Here is a 20767-nt window from a genome sequence, read left to right as displayed (position 1 = left end):
GTGGAGCTCTGTTACACACTCAGACACCTTACTGGGAGTATTATTGCTGTGGAGCTCTGTTATACACTCAGACACATTACTGGGAGTATTATTGCTGTGGAGCTCTGTTATACACTCAGACACATTACTGGGAGTATTATTGCTGTGGAGCTCTGTTATACACTCAGACACATTACTGGGAGTATTATTGCTGTGGAGCTCAGTTATACACTCAGATACACCAACAATATGAAGCTCCTTGAAAAGAGGGACAGAGGGATTTGGACCCAAAATGGGGGCTGTCCCTTCTAAATAGGGAGGTATGCTTCTAGAAAAATGTAAGAACACTGGGGAGGTTATATTATAGTACCCATACGGGTTGTTTTTTTTAAGTGTGAATTGAGTCAAAGTGAATTTTATATTTTAGGCCAAATATACCAAAAACTAAAAGATGTCAGACAAAGATGGCAGGCATTATTTCCCACTTCATCACATTTTAAATTCCTAAATATTCCCAATTTAGTGAATAACCCAGTCGGTTGCTACTGCCAGGCACCCAGTGAGAGCAGGAAATACTAGTGTGACAGAAAAATTAAAAAGGTATCCTGCTTCCCATCTTAACCATCAGAATCCACTGGGTCACAAATCCATGAAAGAGGAGAGCTATGTATTCAACTACCAAATGTAAACTTATGATATAGTTTACATTCTGAAACCATTTCTTGATTGTCCACTAGATGTCACTAGAATGCTAACCTGGGGATTGACTTGAATAAACAGTGTGCAGGTGCAATAAACAAGTAAATAAAATTAATTTCTTATTAAAGTCCAATTTCTGCCTATTTAAACTAGATGATGCTCATTGCCAAAACATAAATTATCATTATGAACATTTTGATGAGTTACCTGGATTAGACTAAATTAATTATATTTAAAAATATGGGGTGTGGTTTGGCTGCTGTCAAATATGGCCGCTTAGTTTGGAGATCCCGCCACCCCACGGCCCATATTGTGAATATTTCCACAGTAGTTACCAACAATGGGGAAGGTGCATAGAGCCTCGAGTTCCTCAAGACCTCAGAAGACCCGGAAAGCCTCTGTGACTCCTCTGTGACTCCATCACTCCGACAATACTTGTTGACTCCGGTGGACCTCGCCTTGCAGCCGAGGCACGTGAAGGCCTTCAGACATAGCTGGCTCCACCGGACTTACCTGGGTTGAGCCAGGGCGAGGATATAGGCCCAGAAGCAGCCATGGACTGAGTTAGACAAACCAAAGCTGAATTATTGGCAGCAACTTCAGCGTTGCATTAAATATATATATATAATCAATCGTCATGAAAATCCTTTCCTTTGTTGTTAAGAGTGTATTTTGTATGAAATTGCTCTAAATGAAAGTTGTTGGAAAAAAATATTTACATTATAAATATTAACATTTAAAGGAACAATATAAAGATGTATTCCTGACGCTATAGTCCTGGTATGGCTGTTTAGGTTACCAGCCCCTCACTTTGGAACAGTGATTTTACTCAAATTTTCTCCCATGCTGCGCCGGTCTTGCAGTGGCTGGCTCCATCTGGCTCCGCCTCCGCGACTGAGATCATCAAACTTGATGATCTCAGACACTCCAACGCTTTCCCATAGGAAAGCACTGGGAAGCTATTCCGCATGCGCTGCAAAACACTGTGTTGCGCCAATCAGCATCTCCTCATAGAGATGCACTGAACCAATGCGTCTCTATGGTGAAAGTACAGCGCCTCCATGCAGAGTGTGGAGATGCAGAACCCCAGTGTTTCAAACTGTGCAGCACTGGACGAGGAAGTAGCGCGGCCATCTGATTGACTGGTCTTCTCTGAAAAGTCAGTGTTTACATTGAGAACCCTGCAGGGAGAGGCTGGAGACACTGAACCTCTAGTAGCCATCTGAGGAGAGGCCACTGGAGGTATCCCTAAGCCGTCATGTAAACACTGCCTTTTTCTGAAAAGATTATGTTTACTGCAAAATACCTGCAGGGACTGACTATACTCACCATAACAACTTTCTGGTGACTATAGTGTCCCTTTAAGAAACATTGCACGTTATTTGCTCTATGTTAGCTCAGTACGCCATGTTAATTAAGGTGATTACATTGCCAAATAAACACAAAACAAAAATTCTTTATTAGAATGCATATATATGTTAAGCCAGTGTTTACAGGAGTGCAGAATGCTCTGCAAGCTCCATATGTCATGTAAATCGTATGTGCAGCGTACATTTTTGAAGACATCTGTCTGTCTGTAATGATATACAATATTACTCCAGAATGCTAGCATTGTGATTTAAAGGGACAGTGCCATGACAATGTTTTTATTCTCCTTTATAAAGTTAAAGTGTGCCTGATATTGCTGGGTCAAACACGGGTTAAACACAATATCCGATTAATAAATTCACCAGCTATTCTTTTCCAAATCTTGGGTTGCATGCTATTATTGTATATTTTACAGGGCTCAAAATGTTCCACTCGCCACTGGGCAAGGGAAAATTCAACCTTGGCAAGAACAAATTCCCCACAGATAGATATGCCATAGACTCCGTGGCAAGTAACTTTTGGCCTGGCTAGTAGCTCAGGGCATGCAATTTTAAGACCTTGTAATATTGCTGATATCAAATGAATGATTTGTTTTGGCGCTTACTAAATAGAATTATGATTACATTAATAAAAAATGAGGTTGGGGAAAGTGGGTCAAGCTGGGAGTAGTTATGGGGGATAACCCTTTAGTAAACAATTAATTACGATTACAATTCCAAAAAAAATGAAGGAACCATGGCTCTGCACCCTTTTTTTTTTTTTTTACTGTGAATTAGAGCTCTGTATCTTTAAGACAACCCTTTCTAAACTTTAGAGAAAATGGAATTTGGGAGAGATTTGAAATCTATTCGGTAATTTGTTGTCTGACACACAGGGTGACGGCTGGTTGGCCTGGAGGGTAAAGTACAAACAAATAGGATTTTTTGCACAAACCCTCACAGATCTCATTGTGATTGGCTCTACTCGCAGAGAACATTCACTATACGGGTTTGACAGATGTAAACTGCTGGAGTTTCAAGGTGAGACATCACATATCCCTGCAGTGTCTACCAGTATGACCTGCGCAGTCTCAGAGCACTCTCCAAGAGGTCTGTGCAGTCTGTTTCACACAACACCATTGTCACCAATGACAGGAGGGGTATGCGGTGAATGTCTTGGGTACTGTCTCATCTCACCCCTGTGGTCACTTGCTCACCATAGCCTGGGAAAGATACAAGTGGCCTAGTCCCAGCCTGGAGGATTTGGAGGTTCTGCGCCACCAGTCCATGCACAAACTTACACATTGCTGGGCTAGCAAAGGACCCGCACAATTCCTTCCTGTTTCCTTATTCTGTATATCAACATCTCAATGCACCTCCTGCTTTTAACCAAGAATGGCACAACGAGGCTGTGTTCCACATATCCTGTACACTGGTGGCCCAGGGACCATTGACCTTCTTGCCAACCCTCCCTTGCTACCAAGATTCCTATTGTACCCACTGTATCCATGCCTATCCTCCTGCGTGTATGACATGTGATTTCTCTAATTTATGGCCTTCTCAGTCCCTGCATCCCAACCTATTCACATGGCTATGACAGAGTTGGCAGTTTTTTCATGCCCGGGACTGTGCAAGGAGGTGGCACTTAATCACCAGTCACTGATTTGTTCAGGGACAGACTTTTAATTGTTTAAAGAAAAACAGAAAACACCTGTTAATTTCCACAGATAGATTGTAGATTTCAGGCCATTAATAGTTAAAGCTAATATGAATGGAGAGAGCTTAGTATTACGGCAAATGTTGCATCTGTCCTTGGGAGTTCAGGTGGAATCCTGGTCATTGTCTGAGGATAGAGAGAGATCGTGTCATTGTGCAATTTACATTCCATTCTCGATCGCAGATCATCACACTACAGCGATAGAAAGAGAGGAAAACATCTCTGGTAATTGAAAGACAGTTTCTTTATAGAGAGCACTGGCAAATTGTTATTGTGTCGTAGTCAGAGTCATAGAACCCAGGACAGGTTAAAATCAATAACTGGGTTACTCACTAAAGTGAGCATTTTTGAAAACTCAAAGTGAAAGCATAGATAATTTCTGATTTAAAGAACACCAGAACAGCTACAGGTTAATGTATTTGTTCTGGCAAGTATAGTCAGTTACTGCAGGGTTTTTACAGTAAACACTGTCTTTTCAAAGAAAATGCTGTATTTACATTTCAGCCTAGGGATACCTCCACTGGCCACTCCTCAGATGGCTACTAGTGGTGCTTCCTGGTGCAGTGCTGTACAGTGTGACTGCCATTCAGTGTCTCCACCCTGTGCATGGAGATACTGAAGTTTCCTCATAGAGGCATTCATTCAACACATCTCTATGAGGAGATGCTGATTGGCCAGGGCTGTGTTTGGCTTGTGCTGGCTCTGCCCCTGATCTGCCTCCTTCACAGTCTCAGCCAATCCTGTGGGGAAGCATTGTGATTGGCTCAGACCACCACTTCTGATGATGTCAGCCAAAGAGGCAGATCAGGGGTAGAGTCAGCAGCTGCAGCAGACTTGAATAAAAGGTACGATTTTACTATATTTAGGGAGGCCAGGGGGTAGGGGGGCTAGATATTGATTTTAACATTATAGCGTCAGGATTACATGTTTGTGTTCCTGACACTATAGTGTTCCTTTAAGACTAAAATAGCCAAAGTAGAAAAATTCTCCAAGTAATCTATGTTTCCAGTTCAGTTACTTTGTCCTTAAATTTGAAATGCACTTTGAATTAACTAAAAGTTCTCACTTTAGTAAAACAAAACCTGTATAACTATTTCACTCAACAGTGAACCACAATAAATGAAAAAAAAAACAGCCTAGAAAAATTCAGCTACTTTGGTCTAAATCTTTTAATCAGATTTTCCCTTCACCACAATTCCTGGTTCAGTGACCGAACCCATTGATGGAAAATGAAAGTTCAGAGCTCAGTGTTGTTACTTAATACGCAGCCATTTAAATCCTTCCCCGTTGCTTTAAATATCCCTCTTTATAAAAATCTCTCTTAAACCTCTCGTTCTAGTTCTAAACCAGGGCTAGGCAATTTTCGACACTCCAGATGTTGTGGACTACATCCCGTAATGACCTTGAGATATGTAATCCACGACAGCTGGAGTGCTGAAGGTTGCTTACCCCGGTTCCAAAACGTCACCATTTTCTATGATATAAATCCTCACCCTCCTCACCATTTCATTAATATTGATCACACAAACATTATCTATGGCCAAATCTCTCAAATTGTGTTAGACGTAGATATTCCAGATACAAACGTGTGCAGCACATTTCTTAGTAATTTTTTTAACATGTCAAGATTTACTATATTATATTAGAAGTATTTTTTGTGCATTACAAGTTTTTGTATTTTTTTCGTTTTACTTCAAACGGACTGATTTGTTCAAGTAAGTATAGCGAGGTATTGTGAGCACCTATTTGCCCTTTATTATGGCATGTCTGGAACACCTAGTACAACCCACACATGCATATGTCTGCCGTGCTTTACGGAGAATACATTATATATTCATGCTGTTCAGCGGGACATAAAAAGTGCTACCCCATGAGTATGTAGCATTCATACATTCCTGGCCCAACATTGGCATCCCACAATGCTGGATGCCAGAGATGGGGGGAGGGGAGTTGGAGGGACGCGATAACGCCACTGGCTCCGCTCAAAGGGGTAGACCTACCAAGGCAGAGGGCAGGTCCAACCGAATTACTGGCAGGTCAGCATTGCAGGAATGCACGCAGACTACCTGTCAATCAAGGTACAAACATACACCAAACCCTCACCGTTCAAGTGACAAGTGGGGTCTCTAGCTGTTTTTGTTATTATTTTATTCATCATTTTTGTCTGTATGCAATAAAGCACTTTTTTGAAATACATTTGGAGTTCCATCTTCCATACTGGTGATAAGGCTGGCTCTCGAGGAAGGGGGGGTCCTGGATCAGCCCCCCAGTATTCCAAGGGGAGGCACCCTAAGGCGATATACTGATTGCTATAAGTGCAACTCTACTAGCGCACAGATTATTTTTAAAACTGTATCACACTATTGTAGGCCTTATTGTTTGCAGATCTTTAACTGTATCCTCCATATTGTTTTTGGTTACACTACCTGTCAATCAAGCAGGCCAGCCAATTGAGGCCACGACTTGCAGGGAGTTCTGTTTGAGTAGTGCAAGTGCGTCCAACGATGTGCTTGCGCAATGCGTTTTTTGGACAGTTTCCTGGTGTCCCCAAAAGCTTGCCACCAGGGAACAAAATCGGGACGGCAGGAGAGGACCCAAAAATCATTACTGTCTCGCACAATCGGGATATTTGGGAGGCACGAAGAAATCAAATAACTAATCACGGTAGTTTATTTAACATAAGTCTTGATTATTCAATTGATTTCTTAATGGCGGTGTAAGTATCATGGCATGTGGGGTGTGCAAACATCTGGACTGCCAAGGATAGCCATCACTGCTTTCTATAGAAATTCATTATGGTTTTTAGACAACAAAAGGTGAATTCCATCCGTTTTCTATTTTTATTTCCTGGTAGAGCTAATTTGCAGTCAGTATAGTTTTATCTGAGGGTTCAGCAACCTTGGAGATGAAGGAACATTGCTGAGACGCTAATTTTGGGAACAGATGATTACAGTAAATTTAGAACATCGTAAGTAACAAAAGGCTGTGCGGAGCAAAGAAGGGGCACATGTTTCGGGGATTTCTGTTAACGAGTGACTCGTATTCAGGGCGGATCATTACTCACTTGGAAGTTTCTAGGACGATATTAGTTAACAGAAATATCTAACTTACGAACAAGATAAATGTCTTGGGACTGGAGAATGAGTCATGTGACTGGTATGCCTACATTAAAAATGGCTGTCCCAGTACCCAATGGATCTAAGACAGGGGTTTTCTAGAAGTAATATGCTTTGTTATTTTATAATCTGGTTATTGAATGACTACATAAAACGTCACGAGAGGTCGAAAAAGGAAGGAATAGAAAGAAATATGAGAATTGTAGCATAGATAGAAAATAATTATTAATCTTGTTGTCCAATTTTATATGTTTATATTGTGTTCCTTACATATTGCTTCTTCCCTCCTTTCTCCTCCTGCCCCCTCCCAGTATTTTTTAGATATTAAAAGGACACTATAGTCAACAAAACAACTTTAGCTTAATGAAGCAGTTTTTGTGTATAGATCATGCTCCTGCAGTCTCACTGCTCAATTGTCTGCCACTTAGGAGTTAAGTCAATTTGTTTATACAGCCCTAGACACACCTCCCTGCAAGTAACATGCACAGCCTTCCTAAACACTTCCTGGAAAGGAACCTATATATTCTAGGTCCTTTATTGCACAGTTTAATATAGAATTTATTTCGCTCCTGCTCCATTAATAGCTTTCTAGACCCTGCCAACCTCCTGTGTGAGATTAAAGTTAAATTTATAGAAGAGATAAAAAGTTCTAAAGCAAGTTAACGTCTGATTGAAATTGAAATCATTTTTTTCATGCAGGCTTTTTGAGTCATAGCTAGGGGAGTTGTGGCTAGGGCTACCTAAAGGGCAGAAAATGGAGCATGGAGACTGCAGGGGCACGGTCTATACACTAAAACTGCTTAATTCCGCTAAAGTTGTTTTGGGCTTATAGGTTGATGAGAACTCTGCTTGAACAAGCGTACAATTACATGACGTCTTTATATATAGTCTGCTTGTGTGGAAAGTTACATATATTTGACTTGACTTACTTCTTTCTTTATTTTCTGAGCTGAAAAACAATTAAGGTTTTCAAAGCTGTATTCCTGGCACTATAGCTCCCTTTGCCTCCCACTATCTGTTGAATAAAAGGTTAAAAATCCTTTATTTACTTACCTTATCCCAGCGCCGATGTCCCTCGGCGCTGGGTCGACACTCTGCCCCCTCCGATGTCCCCCGATGAGCGTGAGAACATCCAGTGTTAGATACCAGACCACAAGGTCAGTTTGGATGCAGGAAGCGCCTCCACTGGCTGTCTGGTAGATAGCCTCTGAAAGGCAGACTTAGTTCTTCAATGTAAACATTGCAGTTTCTCTGGAAAAAATATACACTGCACGCAGACCACTTCAATGAGCTGAATTGGTCTGGGTGCCTATAGTGTCCCTTTAAACGTGAGTTATCAGGAATACATTGTGAACTTAAACATTTAGATCACAAAAGCCAAATATGAAAACATTTCCAACTTCAGCTATTTTGGGCTAAAGTTTGAAAAATTCACTTTGAATTTCTAAAAATTCTCATTTTAGTGAATACCTTAAAGGGACACTATAGTCATGAATTTGTTCTGGTGAGTAGAATAATTAGAGAAAATGCAGTGTTTACATTACAGCCTAATGATAACTTCACTGGCCACTCCTTAGATGGCTGTTAGAGATCCTTCCTGGGTCATAGCTACCTAAAATGCATCCAAACATTCAGTATCTCATCCCTCTGCATGCAGACACTGAACTTTCCTCATAGAGATCCATTGATTCAATTAGTCTCTATGAGGAGATGCTAATTGGCCAGGGCTGTGTTTGAATTGTGCTGGCTCTGCCCCTGATCTGCCTCATTGTCAGTCTTAGCCAATCCTATGGGGAAGCATTATGATTGGATCAGGCCACCACTTCTGATGTCAGAGGTCATAGGAAGTTCACAGGCAGAAGCAGCAGAATACAAGTACGATTTTACTATCTTTAGGGAGGCAAAGGGGGCCAAGGGAGCTAGATAGTGGTTTTAACACTTTAGGGTCAGGAATATATGTTTTTGTTCCTGACCCTATAGTGCTCCTTTAATATGGAATATCCCTTACAACAAAAGATTAAACTCACATTAGAACTCATCCAAAGGTTAACATGTAGAGTATTTCAGTGGAAACCACCCTTACCATGTAATCTACCATACCTGGTGAGCAGACTTTTAAATTACACATACAGTCTATGTAGCCTTTTCTTCTATTGTTGGTGGATTCCCAAACCTTCCCTATTTAAATCCACAAAATGTATATATTTTTATTCGAGCTGATATATTGTGTACTGTTGCTGAATATCTGTTGACTTTGAATAAAACAAAGATCTACTTAATGAAAATCATCAAAAGAAAAGGGTTTAGTAGACATGTAGTTTATCAGTTCCTAGTAGCTTCATTCATGAAAATATATTAATGAATCTAACAGAAGTTGCAGCATGATCTATATTATCTTATCAGTCAACTCCACAATTTTTTATTTATATCTTACAAATAAATGAGAGATCACATGATCTTACCATGTGGGGCCGATTATCAGACATGTGCAATTTGTTTAGTTCCGAATGTAAATTCGGACAGATTTCAGCAATTCAGACATTCGCATGCTTCCGACTGTCCGAACTGCCGAATTTCGGAAGTGCTGAAGTGCTTTGGATTTCTGAAAAGTGGCAAAAGAAGAGAGGGAGGGAAAATTACATGAATGATGAGAGGAATCTAACCCTACCCCAACCCTAGATGTGTAAGTGGTTGTGGTGGTTAGGGGGTAGGGTTAGGGTTAGGATATTGCCGAAGTCCCGAATTTTGGAAGTGCCAAAGTCCCGAATTGCCGAAGTCCAGAATTTTGGAAGAGCCGAACCGAACCAAATTTTTTGCCCTTGCACATCCCTACCTATTAAACTTAGAAAGTTTTTAAGGTTAGAATAATATTTTTACAAAATTATCACTATTCACTAAATCTGTCCCAGGGTTAAAGGAACGACATCTCGCCTTACTGACAGATCCCTTCCCCGGCACTTTACCCAGCACCCTAAATATCAAATTAGGCCTTTAAAAAAAGAAATGGACCTACTTTCATTGTTTTCCAAACTGAAATGGGAAATCCGTCTTGCAATCTAGAAAAAGAAATAAATAAATACAGCGTTAACGAAACGGGGATGGGAAGAAAGAAAGCAATCCTTTTATGGGAGATAAATCTCAGATTTAAATGACGACATGGGACTTGAACATTTTTACTAGATTCTCCTACTTCCCTTTATTTCCTTTGAGTGTTGTGCTGAAAAACGTACCTTTCATAGGCAATAGAGATCTGACGTCACTGCCACCTTAATGCCACAAGATTCAAAAGACCCAAATGTGGATAAAAATCCTACAGTTCCAAGCCAAAGTTTCTGCACCAAATACTCTCGGAGTTCTTCACTAAACCAACCAGCTAAAGTAATAGAACATTAGAAGGCCAATTGCCTTCTCAACTATCAAAAATGGTACCAGGAATGCACTGGTACTGTCCCACCATTTCAGCATGGTTTGACAATTTACCTGGGTTCCCCCTGGTGTCCACACAGTACCCAGTCTACCCCAGCAGGAGAAGATGAAGGTGATACTTTAGAGCAGAGCAAGACTCCAAATCATTGACAGAGAGCATCAACTGAGTAAAATATGCGCATTTATTCATTTTTAGATTTATCATCCAAGGTTATTTACTAACGTGAGAATTAAAATTTAAGGCCAGGGGGCGGAGCCTAGCAGCCAAGCTAAACGGTCGCTCATTGACTGAGCCCCGTGTAAAACAGCCTAAATTCAGCCAAAATCACAGCAAATAACCATAAAACTGCCTGTTTGAGAGCCCAAGAGACAGGGGTCTACCACAGCAGCAGTCATTATCAAGCAATCGGCCGATAAAGCCCAGGGGATAGACCTGAGGCCTACAGGAGGCCTACTCAGACGGCACGAGGGAGGCGGCCGATCCCCTACCGTCTGCAAGGGAAAATAACTCTCTAGAAGAGTGGGAATACCAGGAGCTGGCTCGGTGACTAATGGCTAAAATACTACTAAATAGAGAATAAAAATATAAAAATATAAATATGTGGTACTATGCCTTTAAATCTGGAATAGACAAAGTATCCCTATAAATGTGCAAAAATGTGAATAGAGGTGCTATGAGTGGAGATCTCAAATAAACGTAATATCCCTTTAAATGTGCAAAAATACAAAGAGAATGCTGCTATACCTTTAAATATCCTTTAAGAATGTGCAAACATGCAAAGCAGTGCTATATAGGGGGGTGATAAATAGAAAAAAAATCATATATATATATATATATATATATATATATAAATAGATACAAAAATACAAAAAGGAAAAAATGAGAGACCAAATTCTCTGCTGGATGACCAACAAATATGTATGAAACTGGTGTCTATATCCCAAACAACATGAGGGATAAATGATACCTGTTGCAAATAATATACTTAGTAAAAGATAGAAGTAACAAATAAGCTATACAGTACAAGGAACTGTTAGCTTTAGGCAATAAAAATGGAAACAATATATCGCTGGAAAACTGAAGCATAAAACTGGATCACTTCATATAAAAAATGCCAGTTTATTGAATATATTAAAATAACTTGGAAAAAGTTAAATATAATAAAAATACAGGTCACACTAGATTCAGAAGTGCATTACCAGACTGATGCATAGAAAAATAACAGCAAGGACCTTCGGATTGTTAAGGATGGATACGGATTGTGATGATTCAATATACAGCTGCCGGTGAGGATGGCTTGTGTCTGTGAGCACGTCCCGAGCAGGAGCCTCACTTCAGGGGACGTGCAGGACAGATGCCTCCGGTGGCGGTACTTTCCAAACAGGTCCTGCGTATGGAGATTAGTGGTGCTGCTGGTACATGCGTCTGATCCCGTGTGTTGCTGGGACGCCTGTCTTACGCGTTTCGTAGGGAATGGGCCCTACTTCATCAGAGACATAATAGTGTCTAGTGCTTCAGTTCTTCTTTATATACATTGCCTAATTATCAATCATACGTTTAGGTGTTTAAACCAATATATTCTATACTAATAAAAACAGTATTTGTACCTGCATAAAATGATACATATATATATATAAAATGCAAATCATTGCCACTAGGGTAAAAACAATATTTATAAAATTTCATAAAATGTAGACAAATACATAGGACCGGTAAATGCAAAAATACAAAAAAGCAATATATGAATGTTCCAAATGAAAGTAACATATATAATGAATTAATTAGAAATGATAAAATGCTGGACATAAAATACTGGACATAATTATATATACATAAAGATTAATAGTATATTAACTACATATGGATAACCAATGCTAGATAGGTACCATATAGGTATAGTGTGAATCCATCCTTCTAGGAGAAAACAGGAGAAAAATAATAATTAATGATAAATAATATAATAATATACAAAATAACATTTAAAGGGATATTACGTTTATTTGAGATCTCCACTCATAGCACCTTTATTCACATTTTTGCACATTTATAGGGATACTTTGTCTATTCCAGATTTAAAGGCATAGTACCACATATTTATATTTTTATATTTTTATTCTCTATTTAGTAGTATTTTAGCCATTAGTCACCGAGCCAGCTCCTGGTATTCCCACTCTTCTAGAGAGTTATTTTCCCTTGCTCTATATAGGTTTTTAGTGAATCCCTATCATTACCAGTTTTCGAGCAGCTTAGTGCTAGTCCGTCTCCCTCTCTCCTGTGTGGTACATTAGGTACACCAGAACCGTTCTACTTACCCTATTAATTTCACTTTTTGAGGTTTCTTGAGTAAGACTATGGCTTTAAGCAGGAATATTGATTCTATTAGGCTAGACAGAAAATCCTTCATGGACACCTGGTCACTGAAGGAGAGTGATTTACCCACAACTGAAACTATTCCCCCATCTCAGGGAAAGTCAGACAGTGTTAGATCCCTCATTTACCAACTAGGTAAAACCATGGAGAAAGAGGTCCATGTGTGGTGGGACATAGCCACTTTAGATTTCTATGTGAACAACAACATAGTACCTAGAGGCTTAAGACTATATAAACGATCCACATACAAACGTCATGATCAGACCTTACTTAAAAAGTGGGATCAGCTATTGGACAAGGGTTCGTTACTGTTGATGGTGTTTCTCATTAATGAAAAGAAAAAAAGATTTGACCCAACTAGATCATGAAATTACTGAATTAAAGGCCTCCATCAGACCCCTAGTGGAGAGTGGTGATTATATAGGCCTTTTGGAAAAAATCGAAAAGAGAGTGAAGGACATCAGGGAAGTCAAAAGAAAGAAAATAATGAGGGATCAGGCCGACTATAGGAATCAAATTCAGAGAAATTGGAAGAAAGATAGGAGACCATTTCACAATTCTCCTATCAAGCATAGAACAGAACCTAGACCCCAATACCATCAGTCCTATAGGGATGCTCTATTATCCCAGAAGACCCCTAGAAAATATTCTACTAATGACTGGACATACAACAGACCACCACAGAACAGGAAACAACGTGTCACATATAACCAACACCATCAACGATATGAACACAGAAAGACAGAGTATGAACACAGAAACACAGAGTACCGAGATCAAGGAAGATACCAACAATATCCAAGACAGACCTCCTTTGTACCTAGAAGTGGAAAATCGTCTGACTTTAAGGAAATATCATCCCCAAGCCCTAGAATCCTTCCTCCAGATCACAGAAAGACTAACTTGGAGAATAATCAAAGACATATCTCCAGTATCCACACTGAGAATGATTTTTTAGAGAAACGGGGGAGGATTCCCCCCAAGAGATTTTCAGTGGAAGATTTCATGTCTCCGGATGTGAGAAAGAAAAGAACATTAAGAGATCTAGAAGAAGAAGCAGAACTACACGAAGAACAGACACAGCAGACACAACAGAAAAGGAGGAAATAAATATCTTCAATTTATCCAATAGGATCCTTACCTCCGATGAAACATCTCTTTTGAAAAAAGGCCTTAAGTTCGCTCCTACATCTAAAAATTCAGATTTTAACGTTTTTATAGATCTACACAAATTTATACGGAAGTTATCAATTAAGAAATTCTTCCTTGAAAAAGACATGGCAAAACAAGAAACAGATTTGGATTACACTCATACTGGGCTACACCCAACCTCCACTTTCTATCCACAACACATGAAAAATGACTCCATTCGAGTATTTGAAAAAATGGTCGAGAAAGATTTTAGGAGCAAGATCACCAAGAAAATCACGAAAGATAATTTGACCAGAAAAGAAAGGAATGCACTTAAACAACTCATGAGATCTGAAGACATCACAATAAAAGCAGCGGATAAAGGTGGTGGATTGGTCATTCTCAATACCAGCGACTATGGGGAGGAAAATCAGAGATTATTAGGAGACACTAATACGTATCTGCAATTGAAAGGTGATCCCACTATCCAATATCAAGACGAACTTAAGGAAATACTGAATTACGGAAAGGATAAAGGGATTTTAAATGAAAGAGAATACAAGTATCTGTATGTCCAATACCCAAGGATACCGGTATTCTACCATCTACCAAAAATACATAAGAGACTGGTAAAACCTCCTGGAAGGCCAATCGTATCAGGAATTGGATCCCTCACCTCAAACCTTTCTGAATACGTTGACCAATATCTGCAACGTTTGGTCCCATGTTTAAAATCCTACCTCAGAGATTCCACTCAAATTTTAAACATTTTATCTGATTTTACGTGGGAAGATGAGATGATTTTAGTCACTGCTGATGTTACCTCTCTCTATACAGTAATTGAACACCTCCAAGGATGTGAGGCCACACAATTCTCCCTAGCAACATATTCCGATTTAAAAAATGACCAAATTGATTTCCTCATCCAGTGTATCGTTTTTATTCTCACACATAATTATTTTTGGTGTCATGACTTATTTTATCTACAGATTGAAGGCACGGCCATGGGGACACAATTTGCGCCAAGTTACGCTAATTTATTTATGGGCAAATGGGAAGAAGAATTTATATGGACCCATTGCCCATTTGGTGCAAATCTGTCCCTGTGGCTCAGATATATCGACGATTGCTTTTTCATATGGAAAGGAGACCTTGGATCCTTAGAGAGTTTTAAAACTTATCTTAACAACAATCCATATCATCTGAACTTCACTTTTAACCACTCTAAAGAACACATTGAGTTTTTAGATCTGGATATCTACATCAAAGAGGGACAAATCAACACCAAGACTTTTAAGAAGAGTGTGGACTGTAATAGTTTTATTCCTTTTAACAGTCATCACAAGTCAACATGGTTAAGAAACATTCCTCAGAACCAGTTCAGGAGGGTAAGACGCAACTGCTCGAATAATGAAGTGTGCAAGTCACAAATGGAAGAAATGAAACAGAGATTCCTGAGAAAGGGTTATCCCCCAACGCTATTAGAAGAATCTATGGATATAGCACTTACCACCCCAAGAGAGAATACCTTATGCAAGAAACCCAGTACCTCAGAAGTATCCAATTCAGCACCCACCTTCATCACTAAATATAATCATCAATTTCATACAATACAGAAGACACTAAGGAAGCATTGGGGGATCCTTAAGAATGATCCAACGCTATCTAAATTCCTCGACAATCAACCTCAGATTATTTTTACTAGGGCACCCAACCTGCAACTTATATTGGCACCGACCACTAAACCTGAAAGTGCTGATTTGGATCAAGGTACCATCAGTGGCTTCACAAGATGCAAGAAGTGTCTAGCATGTAGAAATAATCCATCATTAGAAGACACAACCACTGGATTTAAATCCCTCACTACTCAAGAGGAATATGATATCAAGACCAACATGGACTGTACTACATCAGGAGTCATCTATTTAATAACATGTCCATGCCCACAACAATATATTGGACGTACAAAAAGACCCCTAAAAATACGTATTGCTGAACATATTAGAAATATTAAGAAGGGACTTCCAACTCATAATCTTTCCAAGCACTTTAAAGAGATACATGGGGGAGACCCCACAGGACTTGCATTTATGCCTATTGAGAAAGTGAATACCCACTGGAGAGGAGGTAGCATTGATAAGGCTCTAGATCAGACAGAAGCCAAGTGGATTTTTAAGTTAGGGACTTTGGCCCCTAAGGGACTCAATGTAGATTTTGAGCTTAATGCCTTCCTATAATATTATTTTTGTCCAGCTGTTCATTGATCATTTCCTCTCCCCCCTATTTTTAATCAATTTTTTTTTTTTTTTTAAATTGTTAAATTATATATATCTTTTCTTTATTTTTTATGTCTGGTTTTTTTTTTTTTTTTTTTATTTATTTTTTTTTATTAATTTTTTTTTTTCATCTTTATTTAAAGTCTCTCTTTTTTCTTTTTTTTTTTTTTTCTTTATTTAAAGTCCCTATCCTTTTTTTTCTTTTTTTTTTTTTTAAATCTTTATTTAAAGTCCCTATCCTTTATTTTTTTTTATTTTTTTCCCATCTTTATTTATAGTTATAGACCACCACCAGGGATTATTTATTTATTTATTTATTATTATTTTGTATATTATTATATTTTGTATATTATTATATTATTTATCATTAATTATTATTTTTCTCCTGTTTTCTCCTAGAAGGATGGATTCACACTATACCTATATGGTACCTATCTAGCATTGGTTATCCATATGTAGTTAATATACTATTAATCTTTATGTATATATAATTATGTCCAGTATTTTATGTCCAGCATTTTATCATTTCTAATTAATTCATTATATATGTTACTTTCATTTGGAACATTCATATATTGCTTTTTTGTATTTTTGCATTTACCGGTCCTATGTATTTGTCTACATTTTATGAAATTTTATAAATACTATTTTTACCCTAGTGGCAATGATTTGCATTTTATATATATATATATATGTATCATTTTATGCAGGTACAAATACTGTTTTTATTAGTATAGAATATATTGGTTTAAACACCTAAACGTATGATTGATAATTAGGCAATGTATATAAAGAAGAACTGAAGCACTAGACACTATTATGTCTCTGATGAAGTAGGGCCCATTCCCTACGAAACGCGTAAGACAGGCGTCCCAGCAACACACGGGATCAGACGCATGTACCAGCAGCACCACTAATCTCCATACGCAGGACCTGTTTGGAAAGTACCGCCACCGGAGGCATCTGTCCTGCACGTCCCCTGAAGTGAGGCTCCTGCTCGGGACGTGCTCACAGACACAAGCCATCCTCACCGGCAGCTGTATATTGAATCATCACAATCCGTATCCATCCTTAACAATCCGAAGGTCCTTGCTGTTATTTTTCTATGCATCAGTCTGGTAATGCACTTCTGAATCTAGTGTGACCTGTATTTTTATTATATTTAACTTTTTCCAAGTTATTTTTTTTTTTTTAAATTTTTTATTTTTGCAGTGCATATTAAGATAACATACAGGCATGCGGTGCCCCAAAGGCAGTCCACTTGCACAATTCGAAACATAGGTTACAATGGGGTACATAGGAACAATGCACAATTTTATATATATATTTAGATACCAGAGGATAGGTCACGAGTTTATACATAGTAAACATGCTATTCAGATTAAGAGGTCACGAGTTTGTATATAGTAAACATGCTATTCAAATTAAGAGGTCACGAGTTTACACATAGAAAACATGCTATTCAAATTAAGAGATCACAAGTTTATACGTATTAAACATGCTATTCAAATTAAGAGGTCACGGGTTTATACATAGTAAACATGCTTTTCAAATTAGGAGTAAGTAGTTATTATATAGTAAGTCAGCGTGTAGATTAGATGATCTGGCAATACCCTTATATCACAGTACAATGTATACTTTGCAGAGCCCCCGGTATAGACATAGGTTAACTAACTTTTCTGGGGTATGTGTAAAGGATCGTCACCGCTAGGTGGCTAGGCACCATGTTGAGCATACACAGGGTGCAGGAGGGTTTTCACTTAAAACCTAAGTGTAGCTTACTAACTCTTCTAGCGAACAAGCTAAGTCAACGCTTATACGTTGAGAAAGGTAAAATAAAATATAGCAGTGTCAGATCATGCACTATTTTGTAGTTACATAGGCTAGAGTAGAGACATGTTGGTATCACTATTATGGGTTTAGAGCATAACGTACGTTCTTAGGGTGTTCACTTTCTGGTTAGACTTTATAGGTTGTCTTTTAACTGTACATTTTACTCTTATAATAATAGGAGAGATAGACAGTGGAGCGATAACACATCAGATTAGGAGGATTGGGCTATACAGTTACGCAGGATTCAACTATCCGTCGTTGTGAACACCCAAGACCATGTTATTATCGCCTAAGGGCGGTACAAGTATGGTTGTTGGGTTCGACATAGGCGACATAGAAAAGGATATCAAAGCAAATAATAATAAACAGAATAAGGAACGTTGTATCATGGATGCATAGGATATCACGTATTACTGTTTTGGCTCACGTTTATATTAAGTAGAGTTCGCATTGAGGCCCGTGATCCCATATACTGCACAACATGGGGCTCGCGGTTCCCACTGCCGAGTCCGGGCCATTCACCCTATGCCAGATGTGTGGAAGGTGTTGCTGGCGTGCTGGTCGTCCTGTAGGTCGCCGGTGATATCGTGTGCGTGGAGGACTTCGCTTATGCCTGAGTGGCGTGGATGTTCTGGCTCCGACCCATCTCCGTCCCCGATCTGTGTAAACAGTGCCTGGGTGTCGATGTGGCTTGCCGTTGCGGCCCTGGAGTGGTACTCGGGGTCTTGCTGGAGTGATGATTTGTGCTGGGTCTTAGGGCGATCCGCCTGGTTGTCTCGTACCGTTGCGGGCGGAGGAGGGCGTGATCGCCCAGGTCGAGTGGCCTCTTGGTGTGCTGTGCCGGTAGTCGATGTCCGCGCGGCCGCTTGAAAGGCCAGAGATGGGTGCCCGTAGTAGCGTCGGCGGGTGATTGGCCTAATCCACGAGGCCACTATTTGTGCTGCACTCTGGTAGGTCACCCCCCTGTCCTGCAGTGTTGTGCAGAAGGTCAGGCCCAGCCGGTCTAGGGCTTCCAGGGTATGGGATGGGGTATGACTGACCTCTTTTTTGTCTCTTGGGCCCTGCAGGGCGGCCATTTTGACTAGGCCTCAGGTGCTCGGGGTTGCACGATGTGTAGTTGGTACTGCTCGCTCACGGTGTCAGTGTGCTTGGCAGGTAGGTATTGCTCGTATCAGACGCTTGGTTATGCCGGGATATCCCTCTCCGGCCAGGGGGGGTAAACGGGGTCTTGGGGGTTGCAGCTTTTCCCGCCGAGCCGCCGGCAGGGAGGTCGGCCGCCTCTCCCGCGCCTGCCCTCGTGGGTAGGCCGCAGCCCTATCTCCGCTTCTGATCGCCTCTCAGAGTCCGGCAATCCGGCTATGTGAGCCTCGGGGGTCGCACCGCTTCTCTGCTGTGTATTTTTAGTAGTTTTGATGTGATAGTTTCAATCTGTATTGTACGTTTGTCGGTTCTCGCCCGGAGCTCTGTTTTGGTGCGACCGGTCTGTTCGGCGGTCAGGCCCCGCCCCCCTTTCCAAGTTATTTTAATATATTCAATAAACTGGCATTTTTTATATGAAGTGATCCAGTTTTATGCTTCAGTTTTCCAGCGATATATTGTTTCCATTTTTATTGCCTAAAGCTAACAGTTCCTTGTACTGTATAGCTTATTTGTTACTTCTATCTTTTACGAAGTATATTATTTGCAACAGGTATCATTTATCCCTCATGTTGTTTGGGATATAGACACCAGTTTCATACATATTTGTTGGTCATCCAGCAGAGAATTTGGTCTCTCATTTTTTCCTTTTTGTATTTTTGTATCTATTTATATATATATATATATATATGATTTTTTTCTATTTATCACCCCCCTATATAGCACTGCTTTGCATGTTTGCACATTCTTAAAGGATATTTAAAGGTATAGCAGCATTCTCTTTGTATTTTTGCACATTTAAAGGGATATTACGTTTATTTGAGATCTCCACTCATAGCACCTTTATTCACATTTTTGCACATTTATAGGGATACTTTGTCTATTCCAGATTTAAAGGCATAGTACCACATATTTATATTTTTATATTTTTATTCTCTATTTAGTAGTATTTTAGCCATTAGTCACCGAGCCAGCTCCTGGTATTCCCACTCTTCTAGAGAGTTATTTTCCCTTGCTCTATATAGGTTTTTAGTGAATCCCTATCATTACCAGTTTTCGAGCAGCTTAGTGCTAGTCCGTCTCCCTCTCTCCTGTGTGGTACATTAGGTACACCAGAACCGTTCTACTTACCCTACCGTCTGCAGCCTACTTAAATATTAGAGCTTATACAATAACTGCACAACTGCCTCAATCTCTTATTATTACCAGCCTCCCCTCCTTCAATTATCAGTTAACAAAAAAATTATGATTTTAAAGGGGCACTGTCACTTCCAGACAACCTGGTAACTCAATTAAAGTCAAATATTTTTTGTGCTATTTAAGTAGTTTATAATTACATCACAAGCGAAGACGTGAAGGCCCAGTCTGGCGTGCCTGTTCCCCTTTAAGAACAGGCCATTGTAGAACCAATAACCTGATATGTCCAGTCCAATAATGAAGACTAAAATAATGTGTTGTGTTGTCGTATACATATTTCAATCCTTGGTTCTTCAGGTCTGGTTTAATAGCATTGTTCTGCTACAATGGTGGGTTTATAATAGCAGCACAGGGTGTGTTGTTCGACTTAAGTGGTAGAATGACGGGATAGGTAAGGTGGAAACATTGTAATGAAAGTATAGAACTCTGTGATTATGGTAATTGTGGGTTGGCAGTGTATCATTACAGCGGCAGGAAGATGTCAGTGTGGTATAATGGGTCGCTCGAGGGATATGAGACAATGTCTGAGTTTTACCTAC

General features: G+C 39.6%; 1 protein-coding gene across 1 annotated transcript in view; it reads right to left on the bottom strand.

Annotated features, from left to right (window-relative positions):
* Positions 1 to 2807: 2807 nt before the first annotated feature.
* MARCHF10 (membrane associated ring-CH-type finger 10) overlaps positions 2808 to 20767 on the bottom strand; it is an 84676-nt gene continuing 66716 nt past the window's right edge. Inside the window, exons 10-11 of the mRNA XM_063459363.1 lie at positions 9871 to 9913; positions 2808 to 3867 (exon numbers count right to left, since the gene is read on the bottom strand). Coding sequence (XP_063315433.1) covers positions 3845 to 3867; positions 9871 to 9913 — 66 coding nt within the window. The 3' untranslated portion in view covers positions 2808 to 3844. The remainder of the gene's footprint in view (positions 3868 to 9870; positions 9914 to 20767) is intronic.

Source organism: Pelobates fuscus, chromosome 6, assembly GCF_036172605.1.
Source record: "Pelobates fuscus isolate aPelFus1 chromosome 6, aPelFus1.pri, whole genome shotgun sequence".
NCBI lineage: Eukaryota > Metazoa > Chordata > Amphibia > Anura > Pelobatidae > Pelobates > Pelobates fuscus.
This window is presented reverse-complemented; position numbering and strand designations above follow the sequence as displayed.